The sequence below is a fragment of the Aptenodytes forsteri genome, unplaced genomic scaffold, assembly GCF_000699145.1.
Source record: "Aptenodytes forsteri isolate BGI_AS27 unplaced genomic scaffold, ASM69914v1 Scaffold349, whole genome shotgun sequence".
Taxonomy (NCBI): domain Eukaryota; kingdom Metazoa; phylum Chordata; class Aves; order Sphenisciformes; family Spheniscidae; genus Aptenodytes; species Aptenodytes forsteri.
The window spans coordinates 2,993,459-3,012,675 of NW_008794452.1; the positions used below are offsets into that span (position 1 = coordinate 2,993,459).

General features: G+C 40.0%; 1 protein-coding gene across 2 annotated transcripts in view; it reads right to left on the reverse strand.

The window, feature by feature from the left end:
* Positions 1–6,871: 6,871 nt before the first annotated feature.
* Positions 6,872–19,217, reverse strand: part of CTNNA3 (catenin alpha 3) — a 596,807-nt gene continuing 584,461 nt past the window's right edge. For both annotated transcript variants that reach the window (XM_009290520.1, XM_019474931.1), the window contains one exon: positions 6,872–9,220. In XM_009290520.1, coding sequence (XP_009288795.1) covers positions 8,933–9,220 — 288 coding nt within the window. In that variant the 3' untranslated portion in view covers positions 6,872–8,932. The remainder of the gene's footprint in view (positions 9,221–19,217) is intronic.

Here is a 19,217-nt window from a genome sequence, read left to right on the forward strand (position 1 = left end):
GAGAGAGAGTTATTTTTCTGTTAGGTCAGGGCAAAGATCAGCTAAGCATTAAGGCAATCAGATTAGGGGCAAATGGTTTGCAGTGTGTGCATGTGATCTTCCTCTATTTGTGTTTACATTATTTCTGTATGGAATTTGTGGCATGTGTATAGTCCATATGTAAAGTAGCGGAGCTTCCCTGTAAGGTGAAATGTGCCACTGGAGCTGCTCACCAGGAGTGAAATCTCAGTCGTAAGCTACCACTGTATTTTCACATTTACACTTTCTGTAGTAATCCATATAACTTTTGGGTAATAAATGTTTCTTTTAGTAACCATACCTTGCTGATTCCTGAGGTAGATTGTTACCTAAATGTGCCAGCAGCATGGCTTTGATTCAGCAAAGCACTTACCTACAATCCTAAGACCAGGCCTGCCGAACAGATCATTTAAGCACAGTCTTAATTATATTGTTTGCAATACTGGCAAATCCGTGAGAGTTCTTTTCAGTGGGAAACATTGCTTATGTTCACTGTGATAAAATGTGATGAGGTATGTTATATCAGTATGTGTTGGAAGGTAAAGCATGTTACCATTAGCGTGACCAAATACTAGTAGCTGTCAATTCAGCGGCTATACCAAAGGCTGCAGTACTGTTTTTAAAAAAAAAAGAAAAGGTATTTCAGCCAAGGTTTCCCCACACACGCTCAATGTTTTACCCAACATTTGCATGTTACAGGGAATACTACATCTGAAATGAGTAATTCCATTTTTCATTACAACAAACTACCTGTTCTACCTGTTCAAAAGCAAACTTCAAGGTGACATGAATCTGTCAAAAAATATCAAACCACCAAAGAATTGAGAAGTCTACCATATGCTATCTAATAACTTGGCATGATGCCTGGTCTAAATAAGTCTGTATCCATTGTCTAGGTAGCATATTGTATGTTTCTTCCAAGTTTTTGTTAAGTCTGTTCATATAAAGTAAAATACAAATGATAATAAGATTTAATTACTTTTCAAAAGAAATACTAAAGTGTAGTCTTCCAGTCCTTCTGCATTGGAAATAAATTTTGGAACCTTCAAATACTTGGTGGCAAATTCTGTTCCAAAGTGTGGGTCTCATAGCTAGATGTAGTTGGATAACCATTCTTCTTTAGATGATGCCTTGTTTAAGGAAAAGGAGACTGCAGTATCAGGGTGCAAAGTTCCTGGATGAGGAATTAAGATTGGCCAGAAAAGGGGCTTTTTAAAAAATCTCTTGCAAATTGTTCCATTTAAAATACAGCTGAACATGCTTTTGTTAACAAAAAAGACACACTGTTTTATCTAATGAGTAGCCAACCAAACATAATTCACAGAAATCCCTTCCTAGAATGACACACATCTCTTAATGCATAAGTCACTGGTGGGAGATGCATTCCATATAATATATACCTTAAGCAAAAACACAGGAAGAGCTGCTCACTTTCTCTCCTTTGATACCTTGAAAAATCAAAGTACATGAATTTATTTTAGCACGTTCAGACCCTCAGAATTCACTTAATAGTGAAAAAGATAAATGCACGACTGCTTGGGACCTGAAATATAATGTTTCTGAAAAACAATATTGTAAGGGCTCTTACACTTAGGAACAATTTGCTTTGTATTCCTTCTTTTGCCACCTATTTTCTGATCTGTTATATTCTGCTGTTAATATTTTATGAGGTGATGGGAAGGTCTGTTTGAGTGTGTATTTTACTTACACTGGACTCATGTATTATTGGCTGTCAGCTTTGGTCCTCAGCTGTTGGTGATGCAGAAAATTAATGGAGTCTTCAGCCCAGGCATTGTGATAATAGAGTGCTTGAGGATGTGCCATCACCACCGACATGACTCAATAGCTCATACTACCAATAAGCTCTTTGCCCTTTGGATTGCTGTATTAATAACCTTCATATTTTCTATTTTGGTATTTTAAAGTTGGCCCTGACATGCCTAAATAAAGACAAGTTATTTGAAATGCAGCAAGAGGAAAGGGCAAGGAAGACATATTTTCTTTTGGGGAGCGTATCTCTTTACTGGTGGTGTGCTTTCTACCTGTTCAAAAGCAAACTTCAAGGTGACTGATCAGTCTTAGTCAGCCTGAATGAGGGATAACATTTTTAGAGAGCTGCTACAGAGGAAGGACTACAGTAACTACTGTCAAGGGGATATTTTACCACTGAACTCAAAATAGCTGTGCTGATTTAGCCTGGCTGCTGAGCTGGCCCCACACCATTTCTCCCTGTTCTGTTGTTGTAGTGTTTTGAGAATAAGATGAAGTGAAACAAGATCTTGGAAAATGGGGGTGGAGGTGCTGAAAACCTGTGTTCTGTCCTTTTGTCTAAAGAAGTCTCAGTGTCCAGACAGAAGACAGGAAGCTAATGCTGAGGGAGAGCATAGATATCAAAATGATATGAAAATAGGATAGATGGCAATTAAAAGGTGGATCAGAAGGGAATAGGACAGGTGGGTTACTTGGTCACTGCATAGAAATAATGCTAGGAAGTTGCGGGGAAGGGAGTGGTTCCTCTCCTCCTTTCTTGGCTAACTTTGCAGACAAGCAAGCCAACCACCTCTGTGGACCCATTGAGGACCCACTCCCAATTAAATTCCTGAACATCATATGAGCTGTGGCTCCTCCGAAGGACACAGTGTGGTTACGGTGTGTCAGATGATAGACAACAATAAAAGGCATTAGCCCAAGCAAGCCCATTCCCACACCTGACAATAAAGGGCAAAATACAGAAAGCTGAGAAAGCAGCCACATCCCAAACGTGCAGGACCTCAGCTGCTGGTGCTTAAGTAGGTAGCCTACCATGACATCTTGAATCTTAATGTGTGACTAGGTACCATCTACATACATTACATCTATAGTGCTATTCCCTTTCCTCTAGAAGAGGGCTTAGTTATGACTGTGTATCAGTCACTACTGAGCAGAGGAATATGGTACAAACCACACAACATTTTTGTTCACAAAATATTTACACAGGTAGCAGTAGGAACAGTTTGCTGCCTATCCAAGCTCTGAGAGCCATCACTGAGGGTTTGAGCTTTGCGGCTTGCTGGGTGAGGTCCTTAGTACCTCAAATAAAAATAAGAAATAATATGAAACAATAATCAGTGCAACCTAGTCTTAGGAAGGCTTCCAGTATGTGCATCAGTTGCTGTAAAATAACAGCTGGGTGAATAATGCAAAATTTATACTTAGATAATCTGCAATTCGGAGCAATTTAGGACAGAGAAAACAGAGGACTAGATTGGGTTCATAGAAGGAGTAGAAGGCATAAAAGAGCCTCTTGCTGTTTTTTCCTTGATCTTTGTAAAGCCTTGACTCCAGGGAAATTCTGCTTTCCTGGAGAAATCATTCCTTTGAATGATGGTCTTTTTCCACCAGAGAAGCTGAAAAAACACAAAAAAGTTACTTTTCTTCCTTTCTCCCATCCCCTCAGCCATGCTGACTAGTTGGGCAAACAGAGCATGGTGCTCTGTTCTGTATTTTGAAAGCGTGGGAGCAATTTCCTCTCGTGTTTCCATCTAATAAGGGATGGTAAAGGGAGCTCTGGAACTAAGCAGAGAAAATACCTACCAGCAGTCTTGCTGGAGCAGTTAGCACCAGCTCCCTTAACATCCTGCCCCCCATGCCTCCATGAAAGAGCAGTTCAAAAAGGCACAGTCTCACCAAAGATAATGAGCTACATGACTATTTTCAGCTGCTGTTAAATCATTTGCTGTCTTCTGTAAAAATAATTGAGAACTACAGCAGAAAAGTCAATGCCTTTAAAATGGCCAGGCTGATAGAAGACTGAGAGTCCAGAGGAAACACCATCCTGCATGACAAGGCATCTCTGTAGTCTCTAGCCTGCTTAAATGCAGTCATTTTCACCATCAGGAAGTAGAAAACGAATATTTCCTATCCTGTAAAAAGCTCCTTAAAAATAAAATCACTAGATCCATGTCTTGCACTGCAAGCTTTCATCTTAACTATTTCTTGTATGCTGGAATCAAAAATCAGCCCCTCGGCTTTCAATTCCTTTGACCGTAGCAGCAAGTTTCTCCTGTTGACTGTAGACAACAGGGGCTTTGAAGCATTTTTCTGGTTTGTTTTTACATAACTCTTAAGCCATTTCTGCTTTGGATATATTTTGTTTCTCTTTATCCCAAGAAAGTTTCCACAGAGTTGTGGTTTATTAATTGAAAGGTGATATTTTTCATTGCAGCAATACCACTTTCAGTGTACAACACAAAATCCGTAAGATTTTTTCATCAACAGTGCTAGTGCATTTTCTTCACTTTAAGAAGTAGTTCTGCAAAAAAACCAAGCCCACTAACCATCTTAGGAGAAAGAGTAAGCCAGTTCTAATGATCTCCCAGGGAAAACAAAAATGAAGTGTATAGTGTCATCTGCTTGATCTTTAATTATTATTTAATTACTCTAATATGCTCTTAAATTGCACTCCATTGGACAATTTCAGATGACTGCTTTTATTAAGTGAACAACTTCTTCCCAGCACCCCAGTGGTTTTAGTGGGTTGTTAGCAGTTGTGTGTAACCAGAGCTACCTCAGTGTTACAGGCAAAATTCAATGGGATGCAGAGGAGACTCTGTAGAATAAGAATGGAGGCGGGAGCCCAGAGGAGGGCTGGGGAGAGTCACTTGTGCTTCAAGTGACCACCAAGAGCTGCTGGCAAGGACCGGGAGGATGAGGGAGGTGAGTGGTGCTTTTCAAGGCTGCTGGGATTCAGGGGGTTGCAAGGCTGTGAGGCGGAGAACAGGCACCATTCACTTGCTGAATCCAAAGTGCTGGTCTCGCGTACAAGATCAAGGTGTCCAGCACCATCTTATCAAGCCCTTCTATCTCTGGAGTTTCAACAACTTCCATGTTCTCTGCCAAAAGTACCACCCCTGCTTACCACCCTCACTTCTCCCCTCATTCCAGGGCCCAAGACTTCTTTCCTCTCCTGCACACACACACATACCAGTCTCTGTTTGTCCCCTCCAATGCAGGGCATTTGTTTTGTTCTGTTTTGTTTTTAAATATCCAACCTGAGGGAATAGAGTTTTATTTATCTCCTTATTTCCTGAGCCAAATATACAGGCGGGTCCCCGAAGTTTAACCAAGAGCAGTACACAGGGGATTAGTAGTACCTGGAAGCAAAAATAGTGGATATGACCACATAGAATTTTACTGTCTACTGCTGGTAAAGACTTACAAATATTTTCTTCAAAAATAAAATTTCTAAAAGCTCATTAAAGAACTTGCTGTATAAACACATTTTTCTTAAATGCTTCAATTGTGGATCCACAGAAAATAACACCAAATGCCTTTTCAAAAGAGCTGAAGACCTTTTAAAACCATCTGAAACATCAGACCTGCGTGACGTCCAGCTGTTTAGTCACCTTCAGTAGAGATACAGCTATAGAGCTTCCCAAGTGATAGCAGGTTAAGTTGGGGGAAAAAGTACATTGGTGTAAGTGCAGAGAGGGTTACCGCATCTGTTCCCCACCTTCCCCTCTCCTACTCCCCTCCAAAAAAAAAGCCAGTTAGTTATGTCAGAACAGTTTTTACTGTGCACAAGAGGAGGGCTCCAGGGGTGGGCAGAGGTAGAGGGACGTGTGGTTTTACATTTTTCTGAGGGCCCAAGAGATGAGAGGACTTTACTTACCAGGAATGGCTCATTAAGTCAAGGTAATAATGAAGTAATTGGGACAAACTGCAAACTATGCTCAGCACAATCTGCAGTGACAGAAACTGCTGTTTACAAATTAGAATCGCTAAATACTAAAGGAAACAACATCAGCAGTGAGAGCAGAGTGACACAGCCAAGTTGCTTATTAAAAAAAAAGTAAAAATCCACAGCTTTGGGATTCATGGAAATGGCTTGAATGTGTCCTCTTGTCCTAATGTGCTTCAACAATGAAAAATACAATCTATCTAATTTTTAGTGCTCCACTGAATTTTTTAAATAAAATTGCCTTCAATTGTCCATCATACTTTGCTCCGTATTGTGGTAGTGGGGAGAGGACAAGGCAAGCTAATGAAATAATTTGAGCTGCTGAGGTGAGAAAGGCTTGCAAAGCCGCAGCTAAGAGCATAGTTTTCAAGGGCCATGCTGATACGCAATGGACATCATGCAAACACAGGCAAGCAACAATGGAGTGAAAAACTATACTCTCAAAACTGGGGCTAGGAAGGAATGAGTAGATTGCAGGATGAATCGAGTAGCTGCTTTTGAATAAAACTTACTGAGCAGCACGTCCTCCTTCAGCATTATCAATAGTGGCATAGAAGTGGTGGTTCCCTGCTTCCTAGACCTGCTGAGGGGGGTAATGAGTTAATACACTTGGCTTTTTACATCTCCAGGACTTGTTTGTTATCCCTCTGCCTCCTTAGCCAGGAATAAACTTTACCTTGTTATGTTTTCGCTTGGGTTTGAACTTCAGCCAAGAAAAAGAAGTCCAGATATAATTAACTCATCATTCTTTTGGCTCTTCTCAAAAAACAGCAGTGGGTTTTGATTTTCTTGTTCATTTAGAGGGTTGTTTTTTGCCTAATAAATTCCTATGTAGGAATAGTATTGGAAGTTGAGATCAAACTGGCTATCGAGTATGGCCAGGATAAGAGAGTAGTGACTAGCATTGCAGGAAGGAGCATTAAATTAAGCAATGAACTGTGCTTTAGTGATACTAATGCTAGAAAAACTCTCACTTAAACCAGACTAATAGAGTACACTTAGTGTGCCAGAAGGCTGGCACTCCTATAAGCAAACCTGGTAGGCTTTTGAACTGGGTATTCACTAATGTTGGAGACCAGTAAGAAGACACATTAAAAAAAAAAAAATCCCACAACACTAAAAGACATCTTCTCAGTGGTATACATGCTTTTTATTAATAATGTGATAACAAGACATTAGTTACAAACATTTGATGTCAAGGTGACCTATATAAAAGGCGTAACCCAGAGACATGAGGATTTATTAAAAGAGTAACACCCACCCAAACCAAGGTTATGTCAACTCACCTGCTGGCTTCTGGACCTGAACCTTGCTAGGGGAGTACGAAGTCTAAGGGGTGGGCCAGAACCTGAAATACTACATGGAGATTTTGGCTTTAAGGTGTGACAATAATGTATACTCTCCTGATGTCTATACCACATGGAATCTTCCTCTCAGCTCTGCTTAGTCTGCCAGCAGACCTACTGAAAGTAGGTTATATGACCTGCTCTATATTACCTCTGCCCACTCCACTTGACTGTTAGCTGCTTCCCACTCTGTAGCCCTAAGAGGGCTAGTAAAGACCTATACATGTTACTAAGATCTTGATGCAAATATGCTGGAGGGAATTTGAGTTGGAAAGAAGTAATTTTTCTTCCAAACTTCTCCTTTTGTTTCATTTAACAGATAGTAAAGTTATGGAAGGTGGAATAGCGATCTGTAAAATTTTTAATTCGTGATCACTATAGGGTCTCATGGGTTTCTTAACCAACAGCCTTGAAATTATACTGTTCCACTGTCCAGAGCATAGAAACAGAGAGTGGCCCCAAAAGGAAAAACACAGTTTATAGTTATTTTTGCTGCCCACATTGTGCTAGGTAGGTGCACTGCTGTGCAAAACGTGCTAATAAATGACATGGAGCAGCAGCCCATATTCTGGAGCTGCCTCATAACGGCAGTCGACAACGCATCATGAAGTTCTGGCATTTGAGGGAGCCCTTTCACCTTAGCAAATACAAAAACCATACCAAAGGCTCTACTTAATTGCCAAGCAAAGACATCTTGAGTAACAAGTGGAGTCTGGGAAAACTTAGTGACATGGCAGGGAAGACAAGTTAGATTCTTTAAAAAAAATCAGTCCAAGTGGATTTCAGATTCAAACAGATTTAGAAAAAAATCTCTTTTGCTAACGGTCTTAGAGAGGCCTAGTGGTGATCACAGACTAACAGCACTTATCTTCATTACATACTTTGAGATATAGTGCAGCCATTTAGCAAGTCGCTTACTGGCACAGTCCTGCATTTAGGACTCTACTGTCATAAGAAAAGTAATTTAAATCACTACAGTTACCTTGCAAAAATCTCATCGTATCTAAGATTGAAAATATGTGTATTTCACACACTGATCTCAGAATGATGTATTTCATATTTGTTCTTTTGTGCAGTGATTAGAAAAGTTTTTTATTGTTAATATCTGATTTATCTGAACTTCCAAATGTAACAGTCAGCAGATTTATTAGGGCTCACAGAATAGAGTAGGAAGCAGAATACAGATTAATGTTAACGTTTCAAAAGGCCTTTAAAGAGCTATTATTACTGCTATGTTGCAGTCCGTGCTTTTTTTATTACATTATTATAACCATGTTGTTATAACACTTTTCGTGTTTCATCAAACATTTTCAAACTTACATTTCCAAGGCTGGGCCTTGGACGAGGGGAGATCTTCAGATCTTTCAATCTAGATACAAGGTGAGGACCCAGACTCTCAGCTAGAATCAGGCAGTCCAGCTGATTTGATCACAGCGTAATGATTCTGACAAAGGATCTGGCCCAATAGCATAATGTTTAAAAAGCTGTATGTCATAAAATACGTGCAGTTTAGTATTGGCCACATTCACCCCTGGTGACGACTTTGGGCAGGTTGGCACGTTGTATCCTTTCCAGCTACAGCACAGTCCCATCACGTATCACTCAAAGTGCTCTGCTGAAAACATACCAGTATAAAGACATGATAGTTTGTCACTGCAAGAGAATGGGTATTTTTTTTCAACTGTGTGCCGCTAATTAATCCAACAGCATTTTCAAATAATTTAAGCAAGTGCTATCTTACAGATTTAGAGAAAAGCAAAACATTAACATATATAATTATTAAATAAGTGGGGGAAAAGATGAAAAATCATCAGAAATTCAAGATAGGAACACAAAAAGTGGCAGAATATTAGACTATTTCTCTGCCTCTAAATTCACTCATGACTTGAACAGGATGGATTCTCTTCTTTGCAGAACCTTTTCTGACAGCTGCATAGATTTCTTCTGGCTTCTCTCTTTTAATTAGGGGCTTCTTCTCTGGAGCCTTCATTCTCCACATCACAACAGGATGTCGTGGGCCAGTAGGACTCTGAATCTTGATAATCTTTGTGGATGCAATATAGGACATCTTCACTGTCTGCACCACAGCATTCATTAGATTTTTGGCAGCCTGAATTAGTGAAGTGACGCTATCCAACTGTAATAAGAAACAGAAACATTAGCCTAGGAAGCCAGTCTGCTTTTAATCATAATATGCTGAAGAATAAACATCAGTTAAAAAGTAAGAGTAACATAGCATACCAAGCCCTAATTTCTTTGTCTTCCCTTGGTGTGTCTGATCATAATATTCATATTCCACTGCTCAGACTTAAAGTGATATACAGAAATTTGTGCTGGTGGAATATAAATGCTTATGTAGATAATGTTTGTTGTTTTTTTTTTTTAAGGTGAATTCACGATGCTTGTCTGCAGGGTCTCATTGCACTTACTACTGACAGGTAATGAAACTACCTCAGAGAAGAGCTAGGAAAATGTGACCTGTTACTTCCTTTGTATCTGCACTAGGCGAAGTCTCCAGCTGCTCCTGTCACGCTCCAGGCTCCCAAACATGCTCCTGAGCAATGCTGGGATACTGTGAAGTGGCTGGCTTTGTCAGAGCTGCTGAACCCAGTCTCAGCAGCCAAGATTTTTAAGGATAATTAAGAGCGTGATAGCACACAGAAATCGCAGTGACTGTGTGGCCTTTCAAACTGTTTAAGGAGTGCCAACCTAAGAAGCAGAATGCATAACAAACTAATCCCTATCACCTACTACCATCTTCAACAGCGTACAAGCATTAAAGCAAAAGCATTTTCAATCAGTACTCATGGAAATCGGAAATAGTGCATTTAATTTGAACTGAAAATCTGCTAACTGGAACAAAACCATCAGCTTTTAACAAGCGAGTTGGCTCTCCCATACCGCTCTGTAGTATAATACAAGCAAACTCACTGATTGCACTGCTCCCTTCATACATTTGAGGTCTGCAGGCTGTACGGTGTCTATGGGCTGAAAGCAGAGAGTGCTGGGGACAGTTCACTGTCTTGGTCACCTCCTCAGCCCCAATAACTTTGGCAGCCCAGCCAGAGGCTGGCTGAGTTACCAATGTCGCACAGTTGCACTGTGCAAATGGCAAATACGATCCTATGGCATGTGTGGAGTAGAAGTGTTTTATTCTGTGTTAACCCCCAGTGAATCTCAAGCTCAAGCTCTAGGCACAAATCTGGTCCAACATGCTCCAGAAAGAGATTTCAGGCAGGCTGTATGCAGAACAGCGTTACTACTCTGATGGGGAGTGCCTATCTCAGGGGCTCTGGCTTGACAAAACCAAGAACAAGCTCAAGTATTTGACAAAAGGCCAACACTGACAAAAGTACTGATGCCTGTAATTGGCCATCAAAATCTCAAGCTCTAGGCACAAATCTGGTCCAACATGCTCCAGAAAGAGATTTCAGGCAGGCTGTATGCAGAACAGCGTTACTACTCTGATGGGGAGTGCCTATCTCAGGGGCTCTGGCTTGACAAAACCAAGAACAAGCTCAAGTATTTGACAAAAGGCCAACACTGACAAAAGTACTGATGCCTGTAATTGGCCATCAGTATTACTTCAGCCCTTGGAAATGAGAAAAAGCCTTCTTCTCATTTCTCATGGTCTCAAAACAGACTGATAAGGCTCAGGCTCATCCCTTCAGAAGTAATAGGGACAACAAACACAGAAGGAGAGGAACTGGGCGTGTGTGTGGAGTGTATGGGGGTGTCCTTCCACGTCTTGTGGTCTTAAAATCCAAGAGCAAAGAATTGCTCTGTGTATGTTTGCTACAGCTGTGTCTAATGTTAGGCATTGTATGCCACCCTGGGCACGTGAGAAGGCATCGCCACTCATCCGGTGCACTCAAACAGGAAAAAAAATATACCATTTTAGGTGAAAAGTTTATGATTTTATTTTTGGTCATATGGAAAACTTTTTTTTGACAGGGTCAGCTAACAGCTGAATGATGCCGTATTTCATTTTGAGCACAGTGCTTTTTGTACCATTTAATTTCTTTTGGATTTATTTGCTTGAAATAAAGGCTGTCTTCCCCCTTCAACTTAAGGTACCTTTGCTGTTGTCATAGTGCACTGAAGAACTGCTAGGGACAACTATAGTGCATAAATCATCTCAGTGACCTAAATGAGTAGCTTTTTATCTTCAAAGAGGACACCACACTCCTATTTAATTACAAGACTGACAATTTCAATTTGGAATCTCCAGTCTGAACACCTTTAAGAAAGCCCTGTTTTACATGTTTTTTTATTTATTTTAGTATTATGAAGTATTTAATACTTAGAGTTATTATTTATTTAGAAACACTTGTTATTTTAAGTATTATTTAAATAAATAAATTCTACCTGAGCCGCCTGCCATTTTATGACATCCTCCCCAAAACAGGGAAGAGGAGTGATAAAGTGGAATTTATATCAGTGTGCCAGGATGAGAACAGTATTGGTTTTAGGACCATACATAAATGTCAAATGTGAAATGGTCTACTGTCTAGAGAGTGGGGGGGGGGGGGGGTGTACACACGCACACATAGAATGAAAGAGTGTGCGCAGGCACGCTTACATACTCAAAGCACACTGTTCAGGAATATTACTCACTTCCATATATGCTAACACTGAGGAAGCCCACTATGGTTTGGATGTAAAAATAGTAGGATTACTCTGTGTAACTGGAGAGCCTACATTTCAACTTCTAAACATCCTCTTTGTTGAAACACTTGTCTTCTGTAAAAGCAAGGAAGTCAGTTCTCTAAAAGGGCCATCGGTTTTAGTGGGAGAATGATCTTCAGCTTTGTCATCCAGCCTAAACAGTGTCTTCAGTTGCAGATTTGCAAACGGGAGTTGTTAAGAAAGGGCCAAGGTCTTCTCCCCTTTGCCACGTCAAATGAATTGATCAAGTGAACTGATCAGGTGAGAGGAGTGTGTTGTTGTCTGTATTCATGTTGCTTGTGTAACACTTTATACATATACACACAAATGGAAAAAAGGCAATAATAAAAAATTGCAGCCACGGGGCTGGATTTAGTTGCATTTTTGGAAATACCTCTGAACTGGCGAAAACCCCTCCAGTTAATATCACATTTACTGCTTCTCTCTGAAGTGCCAAAAAAACCCTGACCAATTCCCCCCACACCAAAAGTTAAAATACTTAGAGGACTGGTTGAACGCATGCACATGTGAGATGGCAAACTGAAATTACCTCTATATGCCAAGAAACGGTGTAAAATTTACCAGATGGCCTCTAAAGTTCATTCCTTGCTGCAGCATGTAAACTTTTTAGAAAGGATTTCCAGTTTATAGTAGTCATGTAATCTTTGCATGGCAGTATTTTAACATAAGATGGTAGGTATTTTTGGGGCCTGTGATTTATGAACTTAACTTTAGGGAAGAAGGCTTCCTAGCTACTCTGCTAGGTTTAGCAGTACAACATAGTTTTTGTGATATGAGTTCAAGTGAAGTTCAAAGCACACGGTGACCTCCAAGCCTAAAACTTATTTCAAATGCTGCTTTTAATCCAAACATTTTATAAACTTCCAGGCTGTCACTAAGGTCTTCTGCTCAGAGGCCTTGTCTTTACACTCCTGATACATCGTCAGTTCCCAGCGTAGCCCTTTTTCTAGGGAGGCTGACTAGTGTTGTAGCATTTGCTCACTGGGAGATGAAGTGATGTCTTGTCTAAATTTCAAACTGCTGAATACTCATTGTCACAATATAGATTATTTGGTTAGAAGTAATAAGAAGGAGAGAGAGACGAAGTTTCATATGAACTTTTTTCTTTCATGCTAACTGGAGGGTTCATTATACACAGACACATGTATGTGCACACACAGACAATTTTAATTATCTGTTGTTTTCTAGAACAGCTGACAATGCCATGAGCCTGACAGCTTCTTAAGAGCTATGAATGATCTTCTTCCCTCCCCCCACAATGGTCAATATTGGTGGCATCATACGCACTCACTTTTCTAGCACTGGCTGGGGGGGAACGCCACTATGAAGCTGCTGTGCACCTAAGGGGGGGCAAAAGAAAAGATGATAGTTTTTGTTTCCATGGCAGGACGTGTATGGGCTTAAGGGGCAGTTGTTTGTTTTTTTTTTCCCTGAAGTTTCTCCTCAGTGACTTCAGTCTGTAATCCTTCCACTTTTTTAAAGTTGCCTGGCGTTACAGCCACGCTAGGAGGATGGCAGGCTGGGCAGCAAGCTGGGCTGGGGTGTCAGTGGCAGGTCTAGTGACTGCTCCTCTGGGAGTGGGGAGAAAATAAATCTGTTTGCATGGAAGGGAAAAAGCTTCTAGAAGAAATTGGTAGCAGCATCCAGGCAGGATAGAAGGTTGTCCCAAAACTTCATCCAGTTTTTATTGTGGCTCTAGTTTATACTGTGAAATATGGATAACATGAAGTGGCATCCTTTCAGGAGACCATTAGAACTTACTTGCCTTTCCTCTCCTGTGGAAACTGGACAGTTAGTTATCACCTCATTCTGGCACCTGTAGCTTTCACAAAATGGCTGTGGCTGTAGAACAGTCCACAGCTCCTTCACCACACCACTATGATCAAGAAAACTGTATTTTTATTTCTTAAACTATAATCATATATATCTACTATAAACAAATAGTAAGTAAAAATTGATGAGGTTGTAATTACAAACCAGTACGTGGCATGTTAGCCTCATAGTTTGACACAAACTCTGGGGAGTGGACACCTATCAACTCTGGCATTTTAAATGCTAAAAATCCAAAGATTGAATTATAAACCCAATTGTACAGCTGTACCAAACTGGAGTGGCTGAATTCCACTGCCCCCTGGCCATGCCAGAGGAACTGAACCTCTGCCATATTACTTAAGCTCTACAAAAGATGCCCAGAGATACAAACGGGCTTGCAGAAACAGATACCTAAACCAAAAATATAGAAAAGAGCTGCTGTGTGCCTCCCTGCTGAAAAGCAGACAAACTATCTACCACTAAGGCTGTTTCAATTAGGCATTTTGTTGCAGCTACTGGGGGGGGGGGGGGGGGGGGGGGGGTGGGGGGAGGGGTAGGTGGTGTATGTCAGGACAGGCAGCAATCACCATTAATTTTACTTTGCCCTTGGCATCTCTGCATAGGCAATGAAATACAGGGAGACTTAATGCTGCCCTTTAGGCTATCCATGTTATTTGCAGTGTCTTAGTGTCCACGTCCCTCCCTCAGTTTTCTGGCACTATCTCACACTAGTCTTACTTCTATACAGAAAATGTGGATATTGGCGGGGGGGAAGGTATTTCTTAACTGCATTCAAAATTTTGGAGAAGCTCTTAGAAGATGTTCTTGGACATGCACTACAGATGATAAGAATCAGGCCATGCATTTTATTGGGTTTTTTTGTCACTAGGGACAGCTGTTTTTATACTTCGATGCCAGTAACATTATAGAATTTGGTGTAAATCTACTGTTCTTCAATAAATCTAACGTATTCAAGGACTGTCTTCACTTGGATGCTTTTATCTCAGATATTCAGCAGGCTCTTCAAGGTCTCATATCTAGGAAAACTGATGAAATGAAACTTGGCATAAATGAAAGATTGATAAAATATTCATTGAGCGTCTAAGTTCATTTCATTTAGAGAGATGTAGCTGCAAACTCTTCAATGTGTAGCAAGTGGTATATAAAGATTCACTAGCGAAACAAACCAACCAACCAACCCCAAATGAAAAGCTGTTTTTATTTTTGCATGACTCCCACTTTTGCTCTTTTGGCACTTTCCATGGAGACACAATGTTCCAGCCTCCACGTTTCACAGGTCTGACTGTGTCAGTCAAGACAGTAATTCTTTAAAGGATTTAGGAAAAGCATCCCTTACCGTATCTTTCCTCATTTAAATATGGCATCTGTCCTGTGAGCCTTAGGACTTTGTTTCCATTGCAAAAGGAATACAGAACGATTCTATAACCACTGTAACTTCATATTGTGGTGCAACACAGAAGATACAGACCTGGAGATAGTAATTTTAAAAAAACAACCAACCACCCAAACCCTGCCACCAACAAAAATCAGACTGGCAGCGCTCATGCTGAAGTTGACTCTCTCTCGTCTCCAGCATTTGCATTCCTGTTCTGTAATGAGTCCTGTGTGCGAGTAAGCAAACTCTCCATTGAATAACAAAGCTGAAGAAAAGGGAGTTCAGAAAAAAATGAATTTTGAAACTTTATTTGCAATTTGATTACACACATTGTATTTGTCCCATTTTTGTAAAATAACTTCCTGTCTTGGCAGTAGTAGCAATCCATTACTATAAGAAGTTCAACAATATAATAACTCATATGGTCAGTTCTTTTTATTTAATATTCCGAATGATTAAGAGAATCATGGCTTCTGTTCAGCGTACTAAGAAGAAATGCTCGCCTTGTCACGTGTCAGTAGGAGTTGTTTCTGTAGCAGTTAAACAAATAAATACAGAATTTCCTTATTCTCAAAGCATGTAAATACGTCAGTCTCCCACTCACATTCTTTGCGTAGTTTTGCAGATGCTGTCTGTCTGACATAAAGAAATGGCAGACAATTGCCTTCTGGAATAAAGCTGTAAGAGTCTATGCAAAACAATACTCACAAAACATTTCTTGATATATTACGTGCAAGTCTGCTAGAACCCCAGTTGTGATACTCTGGATTGGTCTGCTGTGAGCATTAATTTGTTTTGCAGGGAACTGAAGTTTTCCTATTTGAGCACAGATTTATCAATTGGCTGTTTACAATCTCCCAAGTCCTATTTACAGTTCAACCAGACTTTCATTTTTCATACAGGTGAAAACTAAGTCTTTCATATCAAATACACAGTCCTTTAATCAATGTTTGAAATCTGAACTTAAAATTCTTTTGGAAACAAGGTCAATTATTAAAAATTTATCTTAATTGAACCGCTAGGTTGAAATACATTCCTAGAAGCAAATTTTCTTTGTTAAGCTATACTGAGAGACTAAGACTGAATTTTTATTTCTTTGACAACTGCTTCTGAAAATAACATGAATTCTACATTTCTGTGAAGAGTAGTGAGCTTCTGAGTAGTGCTGCATTTAAGGTAAGGAGTACTTATTAACATTGTGCTTTTCATTTTCTTCCCACTTTTTTACTAAGTGTAACAATTTGCTGTTGTGAATTATTTTATGGTTCTTTCACTAAGGTTGCAATATAAAATAGTGATTTAATCCCTTAGGATTAAAAGTAGCAGAACAATCCAAACAGGTAAGTTTGGATTAAGAGTGAAATCCTGACGAAGACATGGGAGTTTTCCTTGGCCTGGGCCAGGATTTTAATACTAGTTTATCTGCCTTGTTTTCTGAGGTGAGGATGTTTACATTTCCACAGTTTTTTCTCCACCCACAATAGCGATAATTTCATTTTCATGAAAATGGAGATCTTCGTGTAACAGTGACACCAGAAGATGTGTGGTCAAGAAAGCACAGCAAAAAGTTCAAGAGTTGGAAGCACTTCATTAACTACCATGTTTCTTCATATAACTGCCAGATGATACATAAAACCTATCATGGATTCAATCCTAGTACAGGTTATATATAAAATAAGCCAAAGGGAGACTTGCCATTGCAATTCTGTTTTCCCATTACTGGAAACTGTTCCCTCTGCTTTTTGCCCACCTCTGTTTTGCCATGCCCTCCCTTTGGGATATCAGAGAGAATTCATCCTGATCTGTGGAACTGGCCTCGGGAAATCTGCCTCACCGTTTGGGTGGGTAATCTGGGGGTGTTTATTTTCAATGGGCTGAGTTTTCCTAAAAACATGGCTATTCCGTTGGTTATCTGTGTCTCTGCCTGTCTACCCAGTAATTACATTACACACCTTAAGGGTATTTGGGGTTTCTGCATTTTACCCGTTTTTCAGGTGTGGAAATTGAATCTAATGAACTAAATAACTAACCGTTACCAGAATCTGCTTCAGACTATGTAAGATTCAAAGAACTGAAATTGAGTCCTATAATTAGACCAGGCCCTGTGTCCAAGATAAATGATAAACAACTTACATAAGTACTGTAAAACTGTTTCCCTGAAACACCATAATGGAACATATGCTTAGACAGGCGGTTAGCTCAGTCTCTCCCAAGTACTGCTGCTTTTACTTGCAGAAGGTTTTAAAAAAAGAAACTCTTTTTTAAAAAACAGGTCCTTGAGAAAAAGAGGATAATGGTTTAATATAAATCCTTTCCTTGCTGTTTTCATCTGTTGCTTTGCTTTGTGAAGAAACGGAGTGCTTGTTGCAATGATCTTTTACATGCACTGAGGCTAAGAACTGTAAAATACATCGTGATTTTGTTAATTAGCAAAACAATTATTATTAGGAAAAGTTAACTGTCTTGTAGTGCACATTACTAGTAATACTTCTTGCTGCTTTAAATTAGTTTTTCTCGGTAGATGCAGTTTAGAAAGCAATAGCAACTGAGCTGTCTGTAAGTAAGAAACAGGAAAAAGCATATCCCTTGCTTTGCTTCCAATGGCCAGGACTTTTCTATGCACGCACCTACGGGAATACACTATGCAAAAGCAGTGAAAGATACAGTGTTAGTACATTAAAAAAAAACAAACAGTGAAACATTTCTGTCAACTCTCAATAAAAAAAAATTAAAATAATATACCAACTCTTAGGGGTTAGCATCAACTTTTAGAAAATCAGCTTTTTATTATTTTCAGAATCAAATACTGATCTAAGAAGTAATTTTATGAATAGTTTAAGGCCCTACAAGTAGCCTTCGACCATTAGTTTAAACAAACTGAACTACAAGTTCCCAATGACATGGAGAAATACCAGCAAGGAGAAACAGACTGGCTGAACAAGGAGCAGTAGCTGTGCCTCTGGCATACGCAGGCATCAGCTTTGGATTACAGCAACTATGGACTTAAAGCAAGGCAAAAGAGACATTTTTTCACTGAAGGTCGCACAGCAGTAAAAGCAGAACAGCGGTACTGAAGTCAGCGGAACTGTCTACCTATAATAAATCAAGTGGGCTGTTACAGTGGCCAATATTTCAATATGATTACCAGCTTGTTGCTTAGCCCTCTGTTCCCATTCTTCAGTCCTACAGGAGCTGCAGCTTGGAAGCCATTCTGCCCATCTTGACTTCTCTTTCAGGAGGGAAAAGCAAACCCAAACAGAAACCCTAAAAGGAACTGAAATGCACTGCTCTCCATCCCCTCCCCTGCCAAAGGAGCAGCTCTTGAAGAGTTCAGCAAAACACCAGCTCTTGCTGTGTGGTTCCTCTCTAGCAGTAACTGAAAACCTCCAACTGTAACGAAGACGTTGAGCGGCTTGCCAGCTGCCACAGTCCTCACATGTTGGCTGAGACATGATTTCCTGGGGATTGGGACTGTGTCAGCCAAAGGCCTGGTGGCAGCTACAGATACCCTACCTTGTATTTTTCTACATGCTAGCTTACAGCTTTGACTCCATGTGTTTTTACCTGCGATATAGCCTTCAAAGCTGAAACATGTTCATAGCAGTATCGTGCAGGCAACTTTTGATTTAACTGGCATGGGAACTCAGTGGTAACTCGGTAAGTGAAATAGACATTTAAATCCAGCCTTGAAGCATGAAGTTAGAAGTATTAAAACACCTACATTTGGCACAAAAGTGGACTTATGTCACCATTTAAGTCTGGTTCTTGAGATACCAACCGGAAGAGTCAAAGATAAATGAGACATTTGCAGGAAAAAGAGAGTGAAACAGCCTTCAGTGCACAGGTAAGGCTGGCTAACCTGAGAGAGCTTTTCTATGCCATTTATCAAATTCTGTGATACTGTAACTCTGAACACTCTCTCTTCCAGACTTCTGTTTCCTTTTTAAGGCCAAAAAGCTTTGTCTCCCTTGCCAAATACAATATAAAATGAAATACAAGAAGATGAAGACGATAAATAGCACAAACCAGAATTGCCTGGCAGAAGTCAGAGGGCGCAATGCTCACATATAAGATAGTTAATTTTCTGCCCTGGGATACAATTCTCTTTGTTTAAAGCCACTGTTGGAAAAAAAGCAAGCTGTCAACGTGCAAGCCTATCATTGTGTAGTACTTGTAAATGAATTATCAGATTATCTACATAAATGAATGCAATTACTGTTAATCTGCATACTGCAAA